We start from the raw sequence: 20,888 nt of genomic DNA on the forward strand, positions 1-20,888 counted from the left end.
GTTCGGCAGGGTGGTCAGAGGCTGTGGCTGGGGTTTCCCGGGGGCCCCTGGCTTCCCTTACCTGGCTGCTGCCCTGCCCCCACCTCCCCACCCAGGGGGAGTTTTCTTCCAGAAGTATCCGTCTAGGATTGCCCGAGTGCTCCTGGACCTCAGGGTGCTGGGATGTCCCAGGACCCACCTAGGAGGGCATGGGGGCTTACAGGCAGGGAAAGGAGGACTGAGTCAGTGCTCCCGGCCCCGCCCGGCCCCGCCCAGCAGACAGAAACTCCCTGCCCGAGCACCCCGTGTAGGAACTAGACACTCCCCTCTGGTGACAGCCATCGCTCAGATGTCTTTTTATATGCCTCATGCTTCACGGGAGAACCAGCCAGGGCGAGAATTCCAAATCCAAGAGAAAAACTATAAATTAGCATGAAAAGTAGTTCTCGTCAAAGAATGCTGCCAGCCGCAGTGTAAATTTGGTACACCCCCTCTGAGGGGCAATCTGTCAACATGTTTGGAAAGTGGAAAAAAAATCCTCTGACTCTTTATTCAGAATGAGTTTGTGAAATTGACAACCCCTTTTCTCCCTCCCCTCTACCCGCTGCCCCGGAGTGAACTGGCTGGGGGGGGGGGGGCCGAGATGGTGACAGCCATGCAGTTCACAAAAGCAAGAAAATGGGAGCCGCTCAGATACGGGCCCCCCTGGGGTGGGCGGCTCGGTCGGGGCAGAGCCTGTCAGTGGAACATTGTACAGCCATTTAAGACACTTCTCAGTCATTTTTAGGTGTGCCCCAGGCTCTGGGACCCCGGTGCTGAATGGGACCTCAGCCTCATCCTCAGTTTCGAGTCTGTAGTTCAGAAAAGAGCAGACTTCAGTAGGAAAAAGTTACATGGAAAATGTTAAAGAAAAAAATTTTTTTTTAAGAGATGGAATTCCACTGTGTTGCCCAGGCTGGCCTCAAACTCCTGGGTGCAGTGATCCTCCTGCCCCAGCCTCCGGAGTAGCTGGGATGACAGGTGTGCGCCACCACACCTGGCACTTATTATGGTATTTGAAGTGAGAAAAGGCAGAGTAGAAAATTCTATCCACTCTCTCCTTAGCACCAGAACTGCGGCGAGTGTTTCTAGAGAGGCTGATTGTGTGCCAGACGCTGGGCTTGCTCTAATTTACATGCATAGTAAGCCAGTGGGTTCGGTACTAGTACTGCCCTGATTTCACAGGAGAAACTGAGGCACAGAGGAAGTGACTGAGCCAGCATTCAAACCCAGGTCTGCCTGGCCCCAAACCTACTTTTAACCCTTACTCTATACTGTCTCTCCTTAATACAGAAATGATGTCTGCTCAAGCTACCAGAAAGAATAGTCTGGGCCAATGACAATAGACTAGGGTGGTGGGATTTGGGATTTGGGGTTTTTACCCTCTCTCTTGGTTTTCTATTACATGTGTGCAGAAAAAAATGTAAAGTTTTAAAACAACAAAAACAGGCCGGGCACGGTGGTTTACACCTGTAATCCTAACACTCTGGGAGGCTGATACAGGAGGATAACTTGAGCTCAGGAGTTCGAGAGCAGCCTGAGCAAGAGCGAGACCCCGTCTCTACTAAAAATAGAAAAACTACCGGGCATGGTGGCATGCGCCTGTAGTCCCAGCTACTTGGGAGGCTGAGGCAGGAGGATCGCTTAAGCTCAGGAGTTTGAGGTTGCTGTGAGCTAGGCTGACCCCACGGCACTCTAGCCCAGTTGGCAGAAGGAGCCACTGTCTTAAAAACAAAAACAAAAAAAAAAAAACCACCACCTAGAATCTGTAGCAGATGGAGAGAAATGAATGAGGAAATGGGGAAAAAGTAGGAACAGCGTTAATAATGCATGTTTTGGCTTAGAACCAGAAGATAGAACGATTTAGGAGCAGAAGTGAGGCCAGGGAGTGTTTGGGTGGCGGTGGGAGGACCCGTGAGTCAGAGGGGGGGGGCGGAGCTTATCTGGCCGGGCTTCTGGCAGGGCCATTCTTGCTAAATCTTTTTATTACCTGGTGCTTAAGTACATTATCTCCTCAGTGTTTGCATTCCTCTCATTTTTTCAGACTAGAGGAAATGATAAAGTAAAAAAAAAGGCCTCTGTCTTTGCTTTCAACCTTGGAGTGCCAGGAGGGAGGGAATCTGTGAAATTCTTCCCCGGATCATAAGGAGGTTTTAGGTTGCCCTCACCTGAGAGTTAGGGCAGCTCTCTTGAGTCCAGTCTCCCCCATCGTCTGGATATTTGAAAGCAAGGTGGTTTTATTCAGGCGGCGGGGGCGGTAGGGGGAGGTTGCCTTGGTTCTTTGCAGGGACCTCTGAAAATGGGAGAATTGTTTCCTCTTATTAACACAGCTTTTAGAAAGGAAGGGACACAGGCAGCAGGAGGGGGATGGGGAAAACAGTGCGGACGGTACCATTTGTTCAAATATTGATCGAGCTGCTGGAGCTGAGTCTAGAGCACACGGGGTGGGGGGGGGGTGCAAGCAATTTACAGTCCCGCCAAGGGTAGCCAAAACCACCCCCTGACCTAGCGCTTAGGCGCTAGCAGGGGTGAGCCTTGTGCCATTCCCGCTAACATGCTCAGGGGTCGAGTGATGTGCCCAAGTCCTGCAGCTGGCAAGGGACAAAGCTGGGAATCAGACTCATGTTCGTGGGGCTGGGTGCAGAGCCTGGCCCTTCTCCTCCTGGGGTTCCCCTGCAGCTCTTCCTGCAGTGTCCCTGACAAATGATTGCAGCCGTATTGGAAAGTGTGGGTTCAAGACAGCAGTTCATGCAACTCTTAATTCCAGAATGATGTTCTCTAACTTCAAGAAACTGTCTGGAACCCAGAATCATGAGGGGACACACCTTTTTCACAGCTGCAGTGTACTCCTCACTGACCAAATTAAAATAAATGCTAACGATCCTTTTGGTAAGAATTATCACTACTTGACATGGGAGGAAAGTCTGTTTGGACGTGTTTCACGTTCTCTGTTCTCCCCCCCTGAATGCTCCGTGGTTTGTGGGTTTGTTCTATGCACATGTCGTGATACCAGGTCATGAGTTAGGGTCCGCTGAGGCTTTCCCTGAGAGCAAGTCAGGAAAGGGCCCTGCCCTCAAGAAGCAGATGGTGCAGACAGAAAAGCCGGTATAATCCAGTGGGAGAGATGCCGCAGGGGCTGAGGTGAGCCGCCTGCCGGTACCTGGGAGGGTCAAGGAAAGTGACCCCTAAACTTAAAGGAGGGTGGAGCAGGAATTGGCCAGGTAAAGGTTAGTGGAGGCAGGTGGAGTGGAGGAGAAAGGCCTTCGGGGCAGGGAGGACAACATTTGCAAAGGTCTGGAGGAGATTGGATCTCAAGTTAAATGTGAAAACTGGAAAATCATGTAAATCTTATCTGTGCTTTAAGTTGGGTTGCTATGAGAATCAGATCAAACACAATCTGGCTTTTCCTCTCCCCTCTTTCCTTCCCTTTGGGGAGAAGAACTCTCAGGGCTGTTGGGTACTCCTCTGATGGCTGCCTGAGAGGTGAGGGGTTTCAGGCCCTTTGAACTCAAAGATGACACTACTGACCCCTGCCTGGGGGCAGGGTGGATGTGGGTGTGGATTTGCAGTGTGCTGCCCACTGCTTTTCATCTGGCCCTCCCTCACTAGCTATGCCTCTGCCAGAAGTGGGCAGGAAGGATCAAGGCCAAAGGCCGAACTTGAGTCCTCACTCACAGGTTCGGGACCTCAGTGCTGGCATGGCCAGGTGTCAGCAAATCCTCCACCTTCCCTGTGGCCAGAGGAGAGGTAGCCGCCTCTGCGTAAAACCATGAGTGAAGTTTGTGGCATAGAAATGACCTTGGAGTCAGTATGTAGTTCCTGGTGACACTGTGCATTCTTAAATTCCAACAATCATGAAATAATTAACTTGTACATTTCATGTCAGAGTTTAGCTAGAATTCCAAAAATGCTTCCTCCTTAACACCTCAATATTTCTTTTCCCTTTACTGGTGCTTTGATCTTAATAAACTCTATGCCTACGTAGATATGACAGTATTGTATGTTTGTGTACACACACACCCACTTGACTCAGAGCTCAGCTCCAGCACACACTAGGTCTGTGAAGGAACTTCCTGAGGCTCAGTTTCCTCTCCTGATATGATGGTGCCCACCTCATAGGATGTTCAGGGTTGGGATTTGTTTATAAAGAGATTAGTGCAGTGGTTGGCACAGTGTTAGCTTTGAATAAATGGTATCTATTATGTGCACACAAAAAAAGATTGTATAAAAGTGTTGGTAGTATTTATCTCCAGTGGGTGGGATTATGGTTACAATGAACATCTATTACTTTTATAATCAGAGAAAAAGCACAATAAATGTTATTATTTTAAAATGTAGCTTTGGCTTTGTCGGAAGGAACCTGCAGAGTTACTGTCAATGTACCAACTCCCGAGTAAGACAAGTCCTCTGGTTTTATACCAGGACGTAAGGACAGGCACGCTGCCCACCCCCACCCCTCCCATCAACTAACAGAGACTGTCAAAGGGAGATACATGGTCAGAAATCTAGAGAAATTTCACCTTCATCCAACCACTGCTGTTTGGGGGGCAGAGGCGGGAGGATTCAGAGAAGGTGTCTCTCAAAGTGAGGCTTTGTCTCTCATTGGGAGGGTTCTCTGGGTTCTTGGCTAGAAATCTGACTCTCCAGGGAACGGGTCCAGGAGAGTGACATTTACTCTCTACTGGGCCTTCACTCAGGAATCTCAGTTAGAAAATAAACACGCACAAGTCCACTTCCAGCTGGGGGACTGTGAGTGTCCTGGTCTGACATCCAGGACAATCTGAGGCCCAGGCCCTTGGCTCTGTCCCTGGTCAGGATTCTTGACTGCCAGCCCAGTGCCCAGGCAGCTGCAGGAGACAGAGCCCACCTGGACCTGGAGACCCCGCTCCAGTCCTCTCTGGGCTCCTCCCCCTGGGCCATCCCCAGCCAAGCAGAAAGGGGCAGAGTGCCCATCCCACAGGTCATTTTTGGGTCCTGAGCGGCTTTCTTTCTCCTCTTTGGCACCGTGTGTGTGTGTGTGTGTGTGTGTGTGTGTGTGTGTGTGTGTGTGTATTGGGGGGGTGGATATTGCTGCTGGCTCTGGAATAAAATGCCGCCTCTGTTTGGGAGACAAAGAACACAGTGGCTCCTCCGGTCAGCTGTCTCTCCTGCTCGCCGGCCCTGGCGTCCCCCAGCTGCTGCTGAGGCTCTGGGCTGTGTGAGGTGGCCTTTGGGGCTAGGCTGGGAGCTGCGGCACTACCGGCGTTTTAACTGGAGCTTGAAACAATATTTTACCTTAAAAGACCCCAACCAGCTTTTCTGTTCTGGAGATATTCATTTGCAGGGGTGGGCTGGGGGTCGGGGCAGAGGGGCTGTGGCTGGGGGAGCAGCCTGGCTTACGGCTGGTGCCAGACGAGCAAGAGCATGTGCCTGCACCAAGCGCGCGTGGGGACACGGGAAGGTGTGTGCGTGCCCCATGTCGTGTGTAAGAGTGGGTGTGTGATTGTGCTGGAATGGGGGGAAATGCACAGGCAATGTGGGAGCCCGAGTGAGAAGTGTACGTGTGTCGCTCCCGCACGTGAAAGTTTTGCACTGCGGTTTGAGGTTGTGCAGAAGTACGCGCGGCCCCCTGGCGCGGGGCTGTGTGTGCCACCGTGTGTGCGAGCCTGGGTGCGGGCGTGGAGTAGAGTGAGAGCCCGGTTGGGAACGCACGAGCACGTGCCTCGGTGCGTGTGCACCGGCGTGTGCGGGGCGCGCGGAGGCCCCGCGCGGGAGTGTGAGCGTGCGGGTGTGCGGGGGGCGCGTGCCCTGGCCGGCGCGTGCGCGTGGAAGCGGCACGCACGCCGCCCCCCGCCGGGGTCGGAGCCGGTTGCCATGGGAACGCGCCGCGGCCCGAGTTAATCATTTCCTGTGGAAAGTGTGCGGGAGGGGCGGAGCGGGCAGAGGCGGCGGCGGCGGCGGCGTGGAGCTGCCTCCCCCCGGCGGGCCGGGCGCTGCGGCGACGCCGGGATCCTGCGTCCGCCAGGCCGGTGAGTCCGGAGTCGGGGCCGGGTGGGCTGGGGGCGGCCGGGCGCTCGGGCCCCGCCTGGCCCGCTCGGGGCGCTGTGTCCGCGCGGCCCTGCCCGTGGGACCCGCCTGCCCGGACCCGCGGGGGGCGCGGGGAGCGCCGGCCCGAGACCCGCCCTGCCTGCGAGGCCCCGGGTGCAGCGTTCGCCCCGAGAGCCAGGCGGGGGCGGCGTGTCCTGTGGGATCGGAGCAGCCTCGGACCGGTTCCGGGGGAGCACGGAGCCCACCGCGAGTGTCAGCGCCGCCCCTCTCCTTGCCGGGGTCTCCCCGCCCTCGGGGCTCCCTTGAAGGCCGGTTCCTTCCGCCACGTCCCTTGGGCAATTCGCCTTACGCTTGGCAGGGCCAGGGGTGGACTGTGCCAGCCCCGAGGTTAGGAGGGAGGGCCTTGGCCGGTGAGGAATCGGGCCGTTGACAGCCGTAGCTGGGGGGTCTCAGCAGGGAGGGTGAACCCGGAAGCCACCCCCTCCAAGCCCACATTGCCAGTAGCAGAACTCTGGCTGGCGCAGTGGAGGGCCTGGTCCTGGGAGATTTTAAAGAGGAAGCTGTATTTCAATTCTCCAGTACCATTTGTCACTCCTCACCTCCACCCCCCGACACATGTGTCTCAGGGTTGGGGGTTGTGGCCACCCGTGGCCTTTCACCTGCCCTGGCTTTCCCTCTGTCTGTAGGGACTCCCCATGCCCTTGAGACAGTTGCCATCTCCTTGGTCAGGGAAAGTCATTTGCTAGGAATGCAGCTCCAGAATGGGGCCCTGTGTTTGCAGTGACTGAACTTTAGGGGCACAGGGTGGTGAGTTCTGCTGTTCATATGGCACCAGGGGGCGGAGGATTTGAAATCTGGTTTGCTCTGGAAAAACCAGGATGTGTGACCATGCGCAAGGGAGATGCCAGCCCCTGTCCAACCTCCTCCACCTTCTGTCTGCTCTCCCAGGGGGACCGAACCCTCCCCAGCAGGAGGCTCTGGGCAGCCCTCAAGTCTGTGCCCCATGCTTTGCAATGTCCCTGGTCTCGGGCAGGTGGGAGGGCTGCAGCTCTGCCCCCAGGGCCTAAACCTGGAGAGACAGCTAGATACTCTCTCTTCCTCCAGCCCCTCTGCATTCACCCACCACTGGAGTGGAGTCACTGAAAAATAAAATTCTTGAGCTCTTTTTATGTGCCAGTATCATTCTGAACGCTTTATACGATGAGCATTGTCTAATCTTTTCACCAATCCCATAAGGTGGAGTTCTCCCCTATTTCGTAGATGGAAATAATGAGGCACAGCGATTCTCCTAAGGTCACCTATCTAGTCGATAGTAGAGCCAGGTTCTGAACCAGCAGGCTTCTGAGCCCGTCCCTCTGCCCTACCCCATGAATCCTAGGTTGGTAGAGGTCCTAGGACGTTAGGTTGGGTATCAAATGCCCATGCAAATGAGGAGCAAGACAGTGCTTCCTTCTTGGCTTATTTGAGATTCACTGATACTTTTGACCTCACACCCCGCTGGCTGCTAAATTCAGCTGCTTTTTCCTCTTTGGGATCTAGCACACACCCTTCCTCTTTCTTCCTGACATCTTCCTGGCTGCCTCCCCAACTTCCCTTCCTGAGAGTCACAGAAGTGTTATCTCCTCTTGTCCCTGCCCCTTAGACTTAACAGACCTCCCTCAAAGTCTTCTCCCTCCACCTCGCAGTTTGCTTTTGGTGCCCTGCACCATCCCACCCTCCCAGCCCCTGGACAAGCAGACGGACCTGTCTCTCTCCTCCCTTGCCTGCTGGGCAGCTGCTCTGCGGGGTTGGTTGTGTGTCCAGTGCCGTGCCAGACAAGCTGGGGACGAGGACGCTTGGTTTCCTCCATGCCACACTGCTCCATCTTAATTTCATCAGAGCCGGCCCGCGTATTTGGATTAGCCTCTGCCCTGTCCTTTGGCCCACATTCCTGTTCCCTTCCCAGTACGACTGCACCCAGGAGCCCCCTCCTTCTCTTAGTTGTCTTTTTTCAGTCAAGGAAGGAAGAGACTGTGACTCGCTGGCCAGGAGCCTGGCGCTCTTCCAGGGCTGGGCTCCGCAAACGTCAGATGGCAGATTCCTAATGCTTCAGTCGTTCCTGCCCCTCGGTCTCCCCTGCGCCGTTCTCCCCTGCTCGAAACACCACATCCTCCCGTAGAGTCCTGGCCAAACTTCCCCGAATAGAAGGAAGTGGCTGCTTCCTCCAGCTCCTCCTCCACTCCTTGAGCCCCCCAAGTCTGCCCACCACGCTTCTCTCTCTGAGAGCCCCCAGGGCTTTCTGCCTGTTGCAGCTTCTTCCAGCCGTCCGTGCCTCTGTGGCATGGCTCGCTGGGAACTGACCGTGCTCTCCTTCCCACACGCCCTCCGGCCACTTCTGAGGACTCTGCATGTGCCTGGCACGCCTGCCACCTCTGACCTCCAACTTCCCACCCCCAGAGCGAGCTCCGTCCCCACCTAGCTGTCTCTCCTCTTGCTCAGCCTTTGGTGGCTGATGCCCCACCTGTGGCATCGGTGACCCTATTTACCTCTGAGTCTTGGTGTCCAGCCCTGACCTCTCTTCTGGGCTTTAATCCGAGCTTGTGTGTGTGTGTGTGTGTGTGTGTGTGTGTGTGTGTGTTTCAGGACGTTCACCCAACAAGCCATTGCAGAATACTGGGTTTGGGTGCACCTCCAGGCTGGCTGCCCTGAGCCCTGCCCTCAGGGATAGGGGTCTGCAGCCCAGGTAGCTCCACTAGGAAGTCCCTCGGGTGCCCTCAGCTCAGTCAAAACGAAGAGCAAACCCCACGTTGCCTCTCCAAGTTGACTTCACTTTTTCTGCAAATGGCACATCCCTGTGTGAGTCTGGGACAGTAGTTTGATCACCTTAAATGCTCTCAAGGCTGCTTTGCACATAGTAGGTGCTCAGTAAAGGCTTATGCAGTGGATGCTTGAACTCTATTCATTTGTTCAGTTCATGAGGGACCTGTGGGGCTTTCTATCCTCAACCAGTCCCCCCCATTCCCCGTGCCACCTGGTACCTGGCACATACCTCCCGCCTCCCTGAATCCTGTTCAGATTGTGAGGGTGTTTTTGAAGTCTTTATCTCCCTTCTGGCCAGGAGCTTTGAGGCCACAGAGGTCCCCTGGCAGGTGCCTGGCATCTAGCAGGTATTTATATGTAATTATTAAGTGAAGGCTGGCTGAATCTGTGTATCTCAACACTTGGGCACGGAGTGCAGGCCAGTTGGCATGTGAGTGGGCTGCCTCGCAGAGGACTTGCTGTGGCCCTCCCTGAGTGAAATGTTCGTATTCAGGGCCTTGGCTGCTTGCCGGACAGGGCTGGTGGAGGAGCCTGAAGCCTAAGGGTTAAGCCTGTGGTTAGGTGCCATTAGGAAAATAAGACGTCTTGAAGAAAAAGGCTCAGACTTACCGAGATGCTGCCGACTCCTGGCGCTTCCTCCCCGTGGGGCTGTGACCCGGCGTGTCTTCGTGCTGCCGGGCTCAGGGAGGGAAGGCTCAGGTGTGGGGTCTCCGCAGGGCGCCGCAGACACACCTGCCATGCTCCTTGCCCACTTCCGGGCCTCCCTGTTTGGTGACAAACTCCATCAGATGGGTACAGGCCGCATCTCGTCCTGTGAGCCCAGGGGTCCCTGGGGGCCACTGCAGCGGGGTCTGCAGCCTTGGGTAACGGGTGTCCTTCCGGATGGCCGGCTCTGCCCAGAGGTGCCGGTCGTGTCCTCAAGCTGGTCTCCCCTTGTTCTTTCCGCAGGCTGCCCGGCGCCCCGAGGAGGCTGCTGAGCCCCGGGCCATGGTCCCCTCTCGCAGGACGTGGAACCTGGGAGCCACGCCCTCGCTGCGGGGCCTGTGGAGAGTGGGCCGGGCCGGGGAGCCCGCGCCGGGGATGGCTCGCCCCGCCCCAGCCCCAGCCAGCCCGGCCGCCCGCCCTTTCCCACACACCGGCCCGGGGAGGTTGAGAACTGGTGAGTCCGCATTTTTAAAATGCCTCTTTATTTCCCTTCCTTCCTCCAGATCCCAGAGATGAGACTGAGGTTTCTCACCGGTTCCTAAACCCGGTCAGAGCTGTCAGGTAATTACAGGGTAACCGGCGGCCCAGAGCCCGGGCGGGCGCTCCTTGCCCGCGCCCTGGCTGGAAGGAGGCGCCCGGGAGCCGGGTTAAAGTGTAACGCGGGCCGCAGCGCGGGGACGGCGGCGCTGCCCTGCCCAGCCGGTCCGAGCCCTGCGCTGCCGCCGCCGGTCCTCGGCCCAACGCAAGGGCTCGCCCGTCTCTGCCCGAGGCTGGTAAACAAGGTAGGTGAAGTGGCTGCCTGGCGTCCACGCCGCCACTGACACTTGATCCCGCCTGGGCTCGGCGTGCGGAGCCGGCCGAGGTTGCTCGGAGCGCGGCTGGCGGGACTTGGGTGCCATGTGCTCCATCTTGGGTGCTTCTGTAGAGCCCCCGGCAGCAGGTGGGCTGTGAAGGGGTGTCACAGTCTGGGCCCCCTTTGTCCCCCGGGGAGCTGTCAGCGCCAGCTTGCCTTTCTGGGTCACGTCCCCCGGTGCCGCGAACTCAAGAAGCGAGTGGCTGCTCTGATTCCTGGCGGGGGCTGGGAGCCACCACCCTTTCCTGAGCTTGGCGCGGGCAGGTCACCCTGGTACTGTGGGGGGGGGGCTCTCCAGGCAAGGTGCCTTCAGGAGTTGCTCTCTGTCGCTCCTGACCTACAGGGAAAGGGGCTTAGATCATCAGCCTGTCAGAGCTGGCACAGTCCCTCTGGGCCATCGGGTCCAAGCCCCTTGATGTACATAAGGGGAAACTGAGGCCCAGAGAGGGCACACAGCAAGCGCCTGGTTGTTTCCTCTCTCCCACCACACTTGGGCTCTCGGTGGCAGCCACGGCGATGCCTTCAGAGGTCTCTGCCTCTGTGGTTGCCAGGAGCTGGTTACACCCGAACGGCACAGCCTGGCCGGGGAGGGCCCCAGGGGCCCCTGGGAAAAGGCTGGGCTTTGGGTCAGGTAGACCTTGTTGTACGAAAGGGGCAGAGGGTGGCCTGTACCCCACAGGGTTGTCCTAAGGATTACAAATGTAACGTGAGTATTGCTTTTCCAGTAAGACATTGTTTTTCCTTGGAAAACAAAAAACCACAGAGAAATATAAAAAAAAATCACCTAAGTTAGTTACTGAACATTTAATATAGTTGCTTCCATTCCTGTGTGTTTGTGTATGTGTGTGTGTGCATATAGGTCTATTAAATGAAGTTTTTCTTTTTTTGAGAGAGGGTTGCATTCTGTCACCCGGGCTAGAGTATAGTGGCATCATCATAGTTCACTGCAATCTCAAACTCCTGGGCTCAAGTGATCCTCCTGCCTCAGCCTCCCCAGTAGCTGGGACTAGAGGTGTGCACCAGCACACTTGGCTAATTTTTCTATTTTTTGTAGATATGGGGCGTCACTCTTGCTCAGGCTGGTCTGGAACTCCTGGCTCCAAATGATCCTCCAGCCTCGGCCTCCTAAAATGCTAGGATTACAGGCGTGAGACACCATGCCCAGCCTATTAAATCAGTATTATAAAGATTACATGACCATACAGACTTTTATCCACGTAAGATAGAGGTCAGATGAAATTCTGTATGTGACACACAAGGACAGTACCTGCCCCTGAGTGGGGTCTCTGCCAACTCAGCTGCCCCTGGGCCCCTCTGAGCACCCCCTCCCAACTCCCTTACTGCCACCCGGAGAGGGGTAGGCTGGCAGAGGGTTAGTTAGCACGTGGGCTTTGAATACGGGCTCCATGTGACCCTGGACATGTTGTTAATGCTTCTGGGCTTCCAGTGCTTTGCCTGTCAGGACGCACCGGGGGAGAGGCAGGGACCTGCCTTGTGGCTCTCTGCTCCCCGGGCGGCTGTGAGGAGCTGATTGCAGCTGTGGTCCTAATGGCCTGTACTGTGGGTACTTTCTGGGTGCCTGGCACTGTGTGGGCACTTTATATGTCTCATGTCATTTCATCTTCACCACAGGGCCGTAAGGTTGGTTTGTTATCCCCGTTTTACTGACAAGTAAACTGAGGATCAGGAAGGGCTGTAGGGCCCAGAAAGCACTTGGCGCAGTGGCTGGCTCTCAGGATATTGATTTGTCCCTCTGCAGTTTGCCCTTGTGCGCCCGTGTCCCCCATGCGGCTCTGCAGGCTGCGGCAGGGGGTGGAGGGGGCGTTCATGCCGGGGTCCACCTTCTCCCCGACACAGGGGGAGGTGGTGTGTCAGAGGCATGAGGGGATGTGCTTTAGCTGTTTGGAATATGCCTTCGGAGACAGCAGAGACTGGCCGCCCTGCATGGGTTTGGTCTTAATGAAGGCAGGGGAGAAATTGCCACCTAGAGGCAGCCGGGGTAATGAAGCCGCAGCCCCGGTGCACCTCCTCGAAGTGTTGCGCAGGCCAGTTGGCATGGGCTTCCTTCTGCCGCTCTATCGAGCAAGTGCCAGCCCCCAAAGCCACTGTGGGGGGCGGGGAGCCCCTGGTGGGGTCCTGGGCCCCTTCTGGAAAAGAAGGGCTTTTGGTAAGGAAGGAGTGTAGCCCCTGCCACGTGCCAGGCCTTCCCCTCCGAGCGTAGGGCAAGCGTGTGAGGGCATGTGAGTCCCTCCTGGTCCTGCCTGGGCCAGCCGGGAGCGTGTGATGGCTGAGCTCAGCCTCAGCCCTGGCCAGTGGTCCCCGGCCAGTCGTCTTCAGCCAGCAGCCCACAAGTCTTACCTATTGCTCTGTTCCGGTGCAGGGCGTGGAAAAGACACCCCAGTCTGCGGTGACGAGGAATCTAGTGCCCGAAGTACAGTTCGCCCAGCCCTGGCTCAGTGCCGAGCCCTTAGTGTGGACTGGACTGGCCCCGGGAGCCCTCACGGGCTCTACCTGACCGTGCAGGTAAGCACTGTACCTCGGTTCCCGCCAGCCTCCTGGGGGAAGGAGGTGCCGAGGGGGAGCTGGGGACCCACCTTGTGCCTCTCTGCCAAGCCCCTCGCAGCCCATCCCACCCACGAGCCCCTGTGGATGGAGCAGTTTGCTTTGTTACGTTATCTGGGAGGGGGGGGAATCTTACAGGAGGTGACAGAAGCTTTGCAGCGACGCCCTGGCTGAGGTGTCGAAATGGGAAGTGTGGGGCCTTGTCTGGGATGAGCTGAGCCCAGAGACGGCATTGAGAAAACAGTCAGGTTTTGGATAGCTGTTCATTCCCCGTCAGGCGTGTGAGTCTGAGGGGGACAGTACTCGTGTTGCCCTGTTGGAAGTGAGAATCCAAAGCTGCGCAGGGGCCTTCACCAAAACTCGGGTTCCTTGCCCTTGTCGTTATCACCAAGTGACTTTGAAAAGACAAACTTTACATACCTATGTATATTTGGTTGTAGAGCTAATATGTAATGATAACACTAATAATAGCCACTGTTTATTGAACGCTGACTTTGTGCCAGGCATTGTATATCTCATATCCGTCCTTATAATCCTCATTAACAGTCCCAGGACATGGTTACTGTTTTATCTGAGCTTCATAGATGTGGACGTGGAGGCTCAGAGAGGTTAAGTTACTTGCTGCTGGTCACTCAGTGAGCTGGGATCTGAACTGGCCTTATGACATGGTATAAGGAATTCCCACAAGGCATATATTTAGTACCTAGAAACTCAATGCCTCCTGTAGCCCTGTATCTTTGAGAAATTCACTATTAAGAGTTTGGTTTTTATCCATTTATTTTTCCTGCATAATCACTTAGTTACATTTAGATGATTTTTATTATTTATTTTTACATACTATTCTGCAACCAGTTCATTCCCTCAATAGTGAATGTTGGTGATCTCTTTGTGCATGTCGAGAACTACCTCATTCTTTTAAACTGCTGCATAATATTCTACAAGGTTTACCATAAATTATCATCTAACCGATCCTCTGGGAGGTTTCTGATTGCAGTGAGCTCCTTAAACCAATATCTGTGCGTTCCTGCAGCTGTTAGTGCTGAGTATTTTCAGGGCAGCGTAGGCTCTGCCCATTTCTGGTGAACACACCCGTCCGGCAGGTGTTTATGAAGTGCCCACCGTGACCAGTGCTGTGCTAGGTGCAGGGACACAGTGAAGAAGGGAAAGAGATGTGAGTGTAGCGGAGGCAGCAGAGCATAACCGAGGGATCGTGAATGTGCGAACACAAACCCGGCAAGGGCCAATGAACGCGGTGGCAGAGGATGAAGAACCAGCGTTGTCTGGGTGCGTTGCCAAGGCCTCCCCGAGAAAGCTTGTGTGCGAGAGGGCCTGCGGTTCGCTCACGTTCTCCTGACGTGCACACACACCGATTCCGCCCTTTCTGGAAGCCCCATTTGCGCAGAGCCTTGACGGAACACGTCCCAAATGGTGGGCAGGATGGGGTGTGGGAAACATACGTGTCCTCCCAGCGTACATGTCCTCTCTAGTGCAGACTTAAGCCCTGGCCCGGGTGGCGTGTCGCCCCAACCCCTAATCTGAACACAGGCCCAGCGGTTGGTGTTGCTTCGGGGACAGTCTTGTGTTTCGAGGTGTTTCTCAGCCCTTCTCCTGTGGTTGGTTCGTCTGAAAACGGAACCAAATGGTCCTCCTTTTATCTGTAAGGTCGTGAGAAAAGCAGGTCTGGTGAGAGAACAGTTAAAGAAACCAGAGAACCTGGTCTTTGCTCTGACTTGAGCCATTGGTAGTTAAATGGGGACGTGGCGGTCAGAAACGCGCAGCCTCAAGCTGGGTGGTGGCTCTTCTGTTGAGTTTTGATTACGGGGTGCTGAGTTGTGGTTGCAGCCGAGTCCTGGGGTCAGCAGATCTGCTGAGGATCTCTGAGATGGTGCCACTGGCAACCAGCTTCCATGTTCACGTCCTTCCGGGCCCCCATAAAGCTCTGTTATGTTTATACGTGCTCCCGGGTCATGGATGCGGGGCCAGAGTGGGTCCCAAGCACAGTGAGGTGACCGAGTAGGCTTGGTGACTCGCCGGGCCCCCACCGAGGTGCTGCAGAAATTCCCAACCCCCCCGGGGGCCGTCTGCCCTTCCTGTGGCTCGGCCAGCAGGCCAGAAATAGTGTAACCTTCACCCTGGTCGGCAGACAGGAACTCCCAGCTGCTGCCCTTGCTGCTGCCCTGACGAGCCTGGTGTGGCAGTTGGCCAAAGGGAGGGGACAAAATAAAGTTGGCGGGAATGTTTCTAAGTCCAAGGGGAGGCACTCGCCACCCTCCCTTCTCCAGTGGCACGTGGGGTCGAGAGGGACCGGCTGGGCGGTCAGCCGCCAAGCCTGCTGTTGTCGATTTTCTCATCTTTTCAGTTCTATTTATTGGCTTTTTGATTCCCAAAGTGAAAAAAGTGAAGATTACCGCAATAACGTAACCATACCGCTATACCCTGTGTCGGGCTCTTACTACCTGCCAGACGCCTTCCGAGTCCTCTCTCAGTTACTGTTCACACCGTCTCGCTGAGACGAGGGCTGCTGCAGTTTCCATTTTAAGAATGAGGGAAACGCAGCCCAGGGGAGGTGAGTAACTTGCCCGCAGTCGCACAGCGTACGCGAGGCAGAGCCAGGCGTCACACCAGGCCTGGCACCTCTAGACTGAGCATTTGTTAAAAGCTAACATTTGTCATTTTGCTTTGAATTCAAAGGGCACAAAGACACACAAAAATTGTCAGCAGTCCCTCTTCCCAGATGACCTCTGTTGACATTAAAAAGCCCAAAAGAGTGTTGGTGTTCCTAAGGTTAAAACTTCAAATGCCAGAAAGTTTCAAAGTGCAATGATAGGCCTCCTCCTTTCCCCTGTTCCCCCATCCTCTCTGTTGTGAAGTTTCTTTTTATTTGCAAAACGTTTAAATGACGCTTGTTTCTACTCGCAGCCACTACACCGTCACCCCCACCTCCCAGACAGAACCTCTGTCTGTGTTTCTCCAGATTGTTTTCCGCACCTGTTCTATGTTTATTAGTGAATTTTCCGTGTGGTTCTGTCACTTGCCTTGGGGCTCTTTCTGTGCGAGCTGCAGGTGACTGTCTCTGGTCTCTCCCCATGCCTGTGACTTGTGTGCTCTGTCCCAGCCTCCTTTGCCTGGGCTCCTCCCTGACCAGGAGTCGGGGTCCCATGGTCCCCAGATAGCCACGCGGGGCGGGGGAACGAAGGAGGCAGGGCCAGGGCCCTCCCCCTGCTTGGGTGGCTTTGTGTGCAGCCTCTGTGGCAGTCACCATCTGGAGGTGGGGGGCTGTGGCAGCTGTGACATCCTGGGGGAGTTGCCTGAGGTTGATGTGTGTGGTGGGGCTGGACAGTTGCCTGTGAGCGGCGGGGCTTGGGGGTCCGAATCAAGCCGGCTGCTGAGACTCCTGCCTCTGGAGCCCGCGGGGATGGCCTGAGCTTCCCCTAAAGCCTTCAAGTGCCCACGAGCCTTCTTTGCTGGGGCAGAGGGACGGCTGCCAAGGGGGCCGGGAGAAGCCACTGCTGCTGTCTTGCTGTGGGATCTGGGCACATTTTCTTCCAGACCTCAGGCCTCGTTGTCCCCACTCACACGGTGACAGACTGGACCTGCTGGGCCCCAGGGTCCTCCCTGGCTCCAGGTGTGCACCGTCCTCAGGCGTGAGGGATTCGCTCCCCAGCGCAGTCCCCTTCACGCGAGGATTCTGGTTGTGTCTTGGCAGCAGGCCCTGCAGGACAAGGGGTGCAGGAGCAAGAGTCAGGGGACGAAAGAAGAGAAGCTCCCGAAGAGGCAGGCGCCGGCCCCCAGGCGGGACCGGGAGGCCCCGGAAGCCGGTGGCACCATGAATGTAGAGAAAACAGGTAAAGGAGGTCTGCCCGCTGACCCGGAACACCCTGGCGAGGCCAGCGCAGGAGGACTCCTGTGGCAGCTGAGCTGTCCCCAAACCCTGTCCTGCCCAGCCAGACGCTGGCTGCCTGACGTGGCCCTGGGAGACCCCAGCCTGCTTCCCCCCGGATCTGGGGGCAGCGATGTGTCTGTAACCTCCCTGTTCAGTGCCACCCTCCTCCCAAAGCCACCAAGGCCCCACCCAGTGATAAGAGGCCTTGGCCACTGCAGGCCGGGGTTGAATTTCCCTGCTTTTTGTCTCTCCCAGCGCCTGTCAAAAGCAGGGTGAGGGCGGCAGCCTCAGAGACGCCACTGCCTGCCGAGAGCCTGGCGTCCTCCCTCCCGTCCTGGGCTGGTGGGTCTGGAGGCTCCAGGACAGGGCCTTGGGTCTCCTGCCTGGAGGCTGAGAACGAGGAGCCGCTGGTTCCGCTCTGCTGGCAAGGCCTGCCGTGGCATCCGGAGGCCGGTTCTTCTGGAAGCCTCTCCAGGCTCCCCCGAGCGTTATGTGTAGTCCCCTGGCTCCATGCTGGGGTCCCCAGTGGCAACTGGGCACAGTATCCTCAGGGAGCCCAAGGGGAAGGCCAAGAGCGTGTGGAGGAAAAGGTAGCTGGTCTTTGTGTTGTTTCTCTCCTCTTGTCTCCAAGGGGTTAATCCGTGTGTCTGAACTTGCCGGGTGGTGGAAGGAGCCGCTCCGTACTCTGAGGTGGTGCCAGAGCCGCGTTCACCTGTCTGGCAGCAGGTGTTGGGGCCTGGCGGGGGGGGGGGGTGTGGGCAGATAGGCCTTGGGAGGGGGCATCGTCCAGCTGATTACGGGGCGCCTCCCTCCCCGGACAGCAGAGAGGAGAAAGCCAGCTCCAACCAAGAGCGAGGACTCGCCCCCATCGGCAAGGCCAGCCTGCGCCTGCAGCCTCCTCAGCATGAGGGCCATTCTGTCCCTTGCACCCAACTGCCCCTTTGATCTCGCCTCACCGTCCCATCTTCCCCTGCCTCGGACCCTGCCTCGGCTTCTTGAGGATCTTCTCTGCCCCCATGAGCACTCCCTGGGCCCCCTGTCAGCTGCCCTGCGCCTGCACACGGCGGTGCTGGGGTCTGCCTGAGCCCCCTAGGGGTGGCCTCTTGTGACACGAGCAGGCTCTCCGATGTCTCAGTTCAGCCCTGTGGCCTGTCGTGTAACGTTCGCCCACACCTGGGCATCCCCACGGTTCTGGGTTCCCTTGGGCGGAGCCCGTTGTCCGCATTTCACGTGGGCAGACCCTGCGGCCCCCTCCCACAGGTATCCCAAGTGGCAGGCCCAGCTGTCGGCCCGAGGCCGGTGGGTTCCCTGCCGCACCACAGCCGTTTGCAAAGGGCTGAGGGCTACGCAGGTCACATGCCGCTCACAGCAGCCCCGTGTGCAGGCCTGGAAGCGTCCGTCTGACCTGGCTCTCTCTAGAACAGATCGCAGGAGCTCGGCCAGCTCTGTGTGACGTGCATGCTGTGTCACGTGCAGGCCACAGAGCCAGGGTCACCATCCAACTGGGGACTGCCCTGCTGCAGCTCTCTGGAGGGTCTCCTGTCCTCTTAGAGTGGAGCCCGGCTGTGCCCACCTGCCCCTCCTCCTCCCACCCAGCCTGCAGGGCACCCCCACCCAGCTCCCCTGTCCAGCCTGGTCCATTTGGCGTCCCTGCAAAGCAGCCGACACACCCCCAGTCAGGGCTGCCAAGGGTGTGTGTGACTTCACGTGCATGCCTGCCCCGCCAGCCTGCACGGGGCCGGGAATCCCGGGGACCTAGTTCCAGAAAGCTCAGGGCTCTGGGGCTCCGAGGTGGGGGGAGGGGGCCATCTGGCTGGCAGTTGTGACACTCCTCTTCATTCTTTGCTCTTGGGCACTTTGCCAGCCTCCATTTGGGCAGCCTGAGGGAGGACGCAGATCCCCTGCCCTTCCCCCCTCCTCTGTCTCTGGCCCCCAAACTCTTCCAGCTCCCGGCCTGCAGAGACCTGGCCGTGCTTGGGGTCCAGGGAGCAAGCTGTGATGAGCATCCCAGGCCCGCGGCAGGTCATGGGCCTCGATTCTGTGTCTCTGCCTTCGTCCATCTGTCTGTCTGTCTCTGGCTCCTGGGGACAGGACAGTGGAGGGCCAGGGGGGGGAGGAGGAGGAGGAGGAAGGCTGAGTTCCTGCCCAGCTCGGTATTTACCACTTCCCTGTGCCTGTGTGGTCCCTGTGCTGGGTCCTCTCAAGCGAGCGCAGGGGCCGGCCTGGCTGCAATCCTGCCCGTTGCTGCTGCCTCTGTGCCTGGTCTTTCTGCCCCGCACACGCGAACACGCTGCCCTTGCTCCCTCCCGTGTGCAGGGGACCGCTTCCCGCCGGGGCAGCCTGGGCAGCCCCGCTCCTCTCCTGTGCGCTCCTGAGAGGGTTTGAGGTTTAAAGAAACCGCGTTCCTACCAGGATGGTGTTTTCCCGGTGAAAACCCTTCGTCTTTCTGGGCTGCGATTCCTTGCACCATGGCCGCGGAGGGGCCAGCAGCCCCTGAGACCTGCTTTGAGAGGGGTAGTCAGTGAAAGTTGTTTTCGAAGTCCTGAGCCAGGCAATTCTGTCCCCTAGAAGCTGCCCACCAAAGTGGCTTCCTCTGACACAGGCCCCGGCTAACCCATGCTGCCACTCCAGCCCGAGATGATCACCCCACACCCTCTGCTTGCGTCCCCTCCCGCTCCCCGATGGCCTGCCCCACCGTGATGGACCCCCGTCCTCCGCCAGCCGCTGTGAGACCTCTGCCGCCCAGCTCATCAGCCGCTGCTTTGCTCGTAGGTGGGCGGCTCTTTGGCAGCGGGAGGTGCTCGAGCCTGGCGGGGTCTCCAGGTGCGGCCCCTGTGGTGCATAGGATGGTGGAGGCCATGTCCCAGCTTCAGGAGGAGAAAGCCCAGCTCCAGGAGGAGCTGGCGGTCCTACAGGAGCAGCTGGTCCTCCGCGACAGTGACCAGCAAGCCACATCCGCCCAGCTGCAGAACCAGGTACCTGGGGATGCTGGAATGGGCAGAGGCCGCTGCCCACCGCAGGGCAGGTCCGAGGACCAGCCTGGGCACCTGGCCCCTCCAGGCCGCCGGCATAGCAAGAGGAGACAGGTGGGGTCTCCTCTCCTGGCTTGGGAGGTGCTGAGAGTCAGCGGCCTGTGCCGCCCACCCGGGTCATCGTTTTGCTTCATCTCCTGGTGGTTGCCGGGGCCAGGACCTGCCCCTCGGGAGTGAGGTAGACCTGAGTGGAGCAGGAAGGTGCAGGGAGGCTTCCCGCCCTGGGGCCCGTGCTGATCCTCCATCTTCCACGGTGCCCTGGACGGGGCAGGCTGCATGGACAAAGCTCGCTGCAGACGGTCACCCCACGGGAGACCACAGGACACTTCTCATTCTCTCGATTTCTTGGCAAAGGCAGAGGCTGGTCTGAGTGTCCGTGGGGGAAGATCTCTCAAACCTCTGGAAGCCAGGGAGAGTCAGGGTTTATGCCGGTGAATGTCGTTTGCTTTGTTGGCTGTCCAGAAGGACATTTGGGGACGCTCGGCCTGTGGGCTGCTTGCCCTGTGGGGCTGACTGCTGCCCTCTTTGGCGAGCATGGCTGCTTCTCTCTCCTCCCCTTCCCTGCTCCGTGCAGGCCCCAGGCCCCCTTCTCTTACCCTCAGTGTCTCTGTGCCCGCGTCTGAGCCTCACACACTTCCCCAGGGTCCCCAACCCAGTCTGCCACATCCTCCCCACGTTGGAGTCAGCACCGTGGCCTGGCCGTTGGGTCCCTGAGCTCTGGGCCCAGAGCTCTCTGTTGACAACTTTGCCTTCCGGTCGGGTCAAGTTCTCTGTCCCAGGAGAGACATTACCCAGACGTGTGGACCGTCTGTCATGGCACTTCGCAGGAGGCTGTGGCTTGTTCCCAGTTCCAGGGCAGCAGGTCGTTTGTGTGCACTCTTGAGATGTAGCGTTGCTTCTACCTGACAGGTGTGTCCTCTGCTCAAGAACTGCCTGTCCTGCCCACCCGCCCCTGTTGAGTGGGCCTCCTGGGCGCCTCTCGTACTCTGTCTCCCCCCTGTCCTCTCGC

The 20,888-nt window shown here is 57.5% G+C and overlaps 1 protein-coding gene across 8 annotated transcripts in view; it reads left to right on the forward strand.

The window, feature by feature from the left end:
* The first annotated feature begins 5,906 nt into the window (after window positions 1-5,906).
* Window positions 5,907-20,888, forward strand: part of KIFC3 (kinesin family member C3) — a 34,383-nt gene continuing 19,401 nt past the window's right edge. The window contains exons 1-5 of one of the 8 annotated variants that reach the window (XM_045533616.1): window positions 5,907-6,026; window positions 9,793-10,003; window positions 12,783-12,925; window positions 16,671-16,809; window positions 19,620-19,822. In XM_045533616.1, the coding sequence (XP_045389572.1) occupies window positions 9,832-10,003; window positions 12,783-12,925; window positions 16,671-16,809; window positions 19,620-19,822 (657 nt within the window). In that variant the 5' untranslated portion in view covers window positions 5,907-6,026; window positions 9,793-9,831. Of the gene's footprint in view, window positions 6,027-9,110; window positions 9,192-9,709; window positions 10,004-10,219; window positions 10,332-12,782; window positions 12,926-16,670; window positions 16,810-19,619; window positions 19,823-20,888 lie in introns of those variants that run through there. The other 7 variants (XM_045533617.1, XM_045533618.1, XM_045533615.1 and 4 more) reach the window with 7 other exon arrangements.

This window comes from Lemur catta, chromosome 20, assembly GCF_020740605.2.
Source record: "Lemur catta isolate mLemCat1 chromosome 20, mLemCat1.pri, whole genome shotgun sequence".
Classification (NCBI taxonomy): Eukaryota; Metazoa; Chordata; class Mammalia; order Primates; family Lemuridae; genus Lemur; species Lemur catta.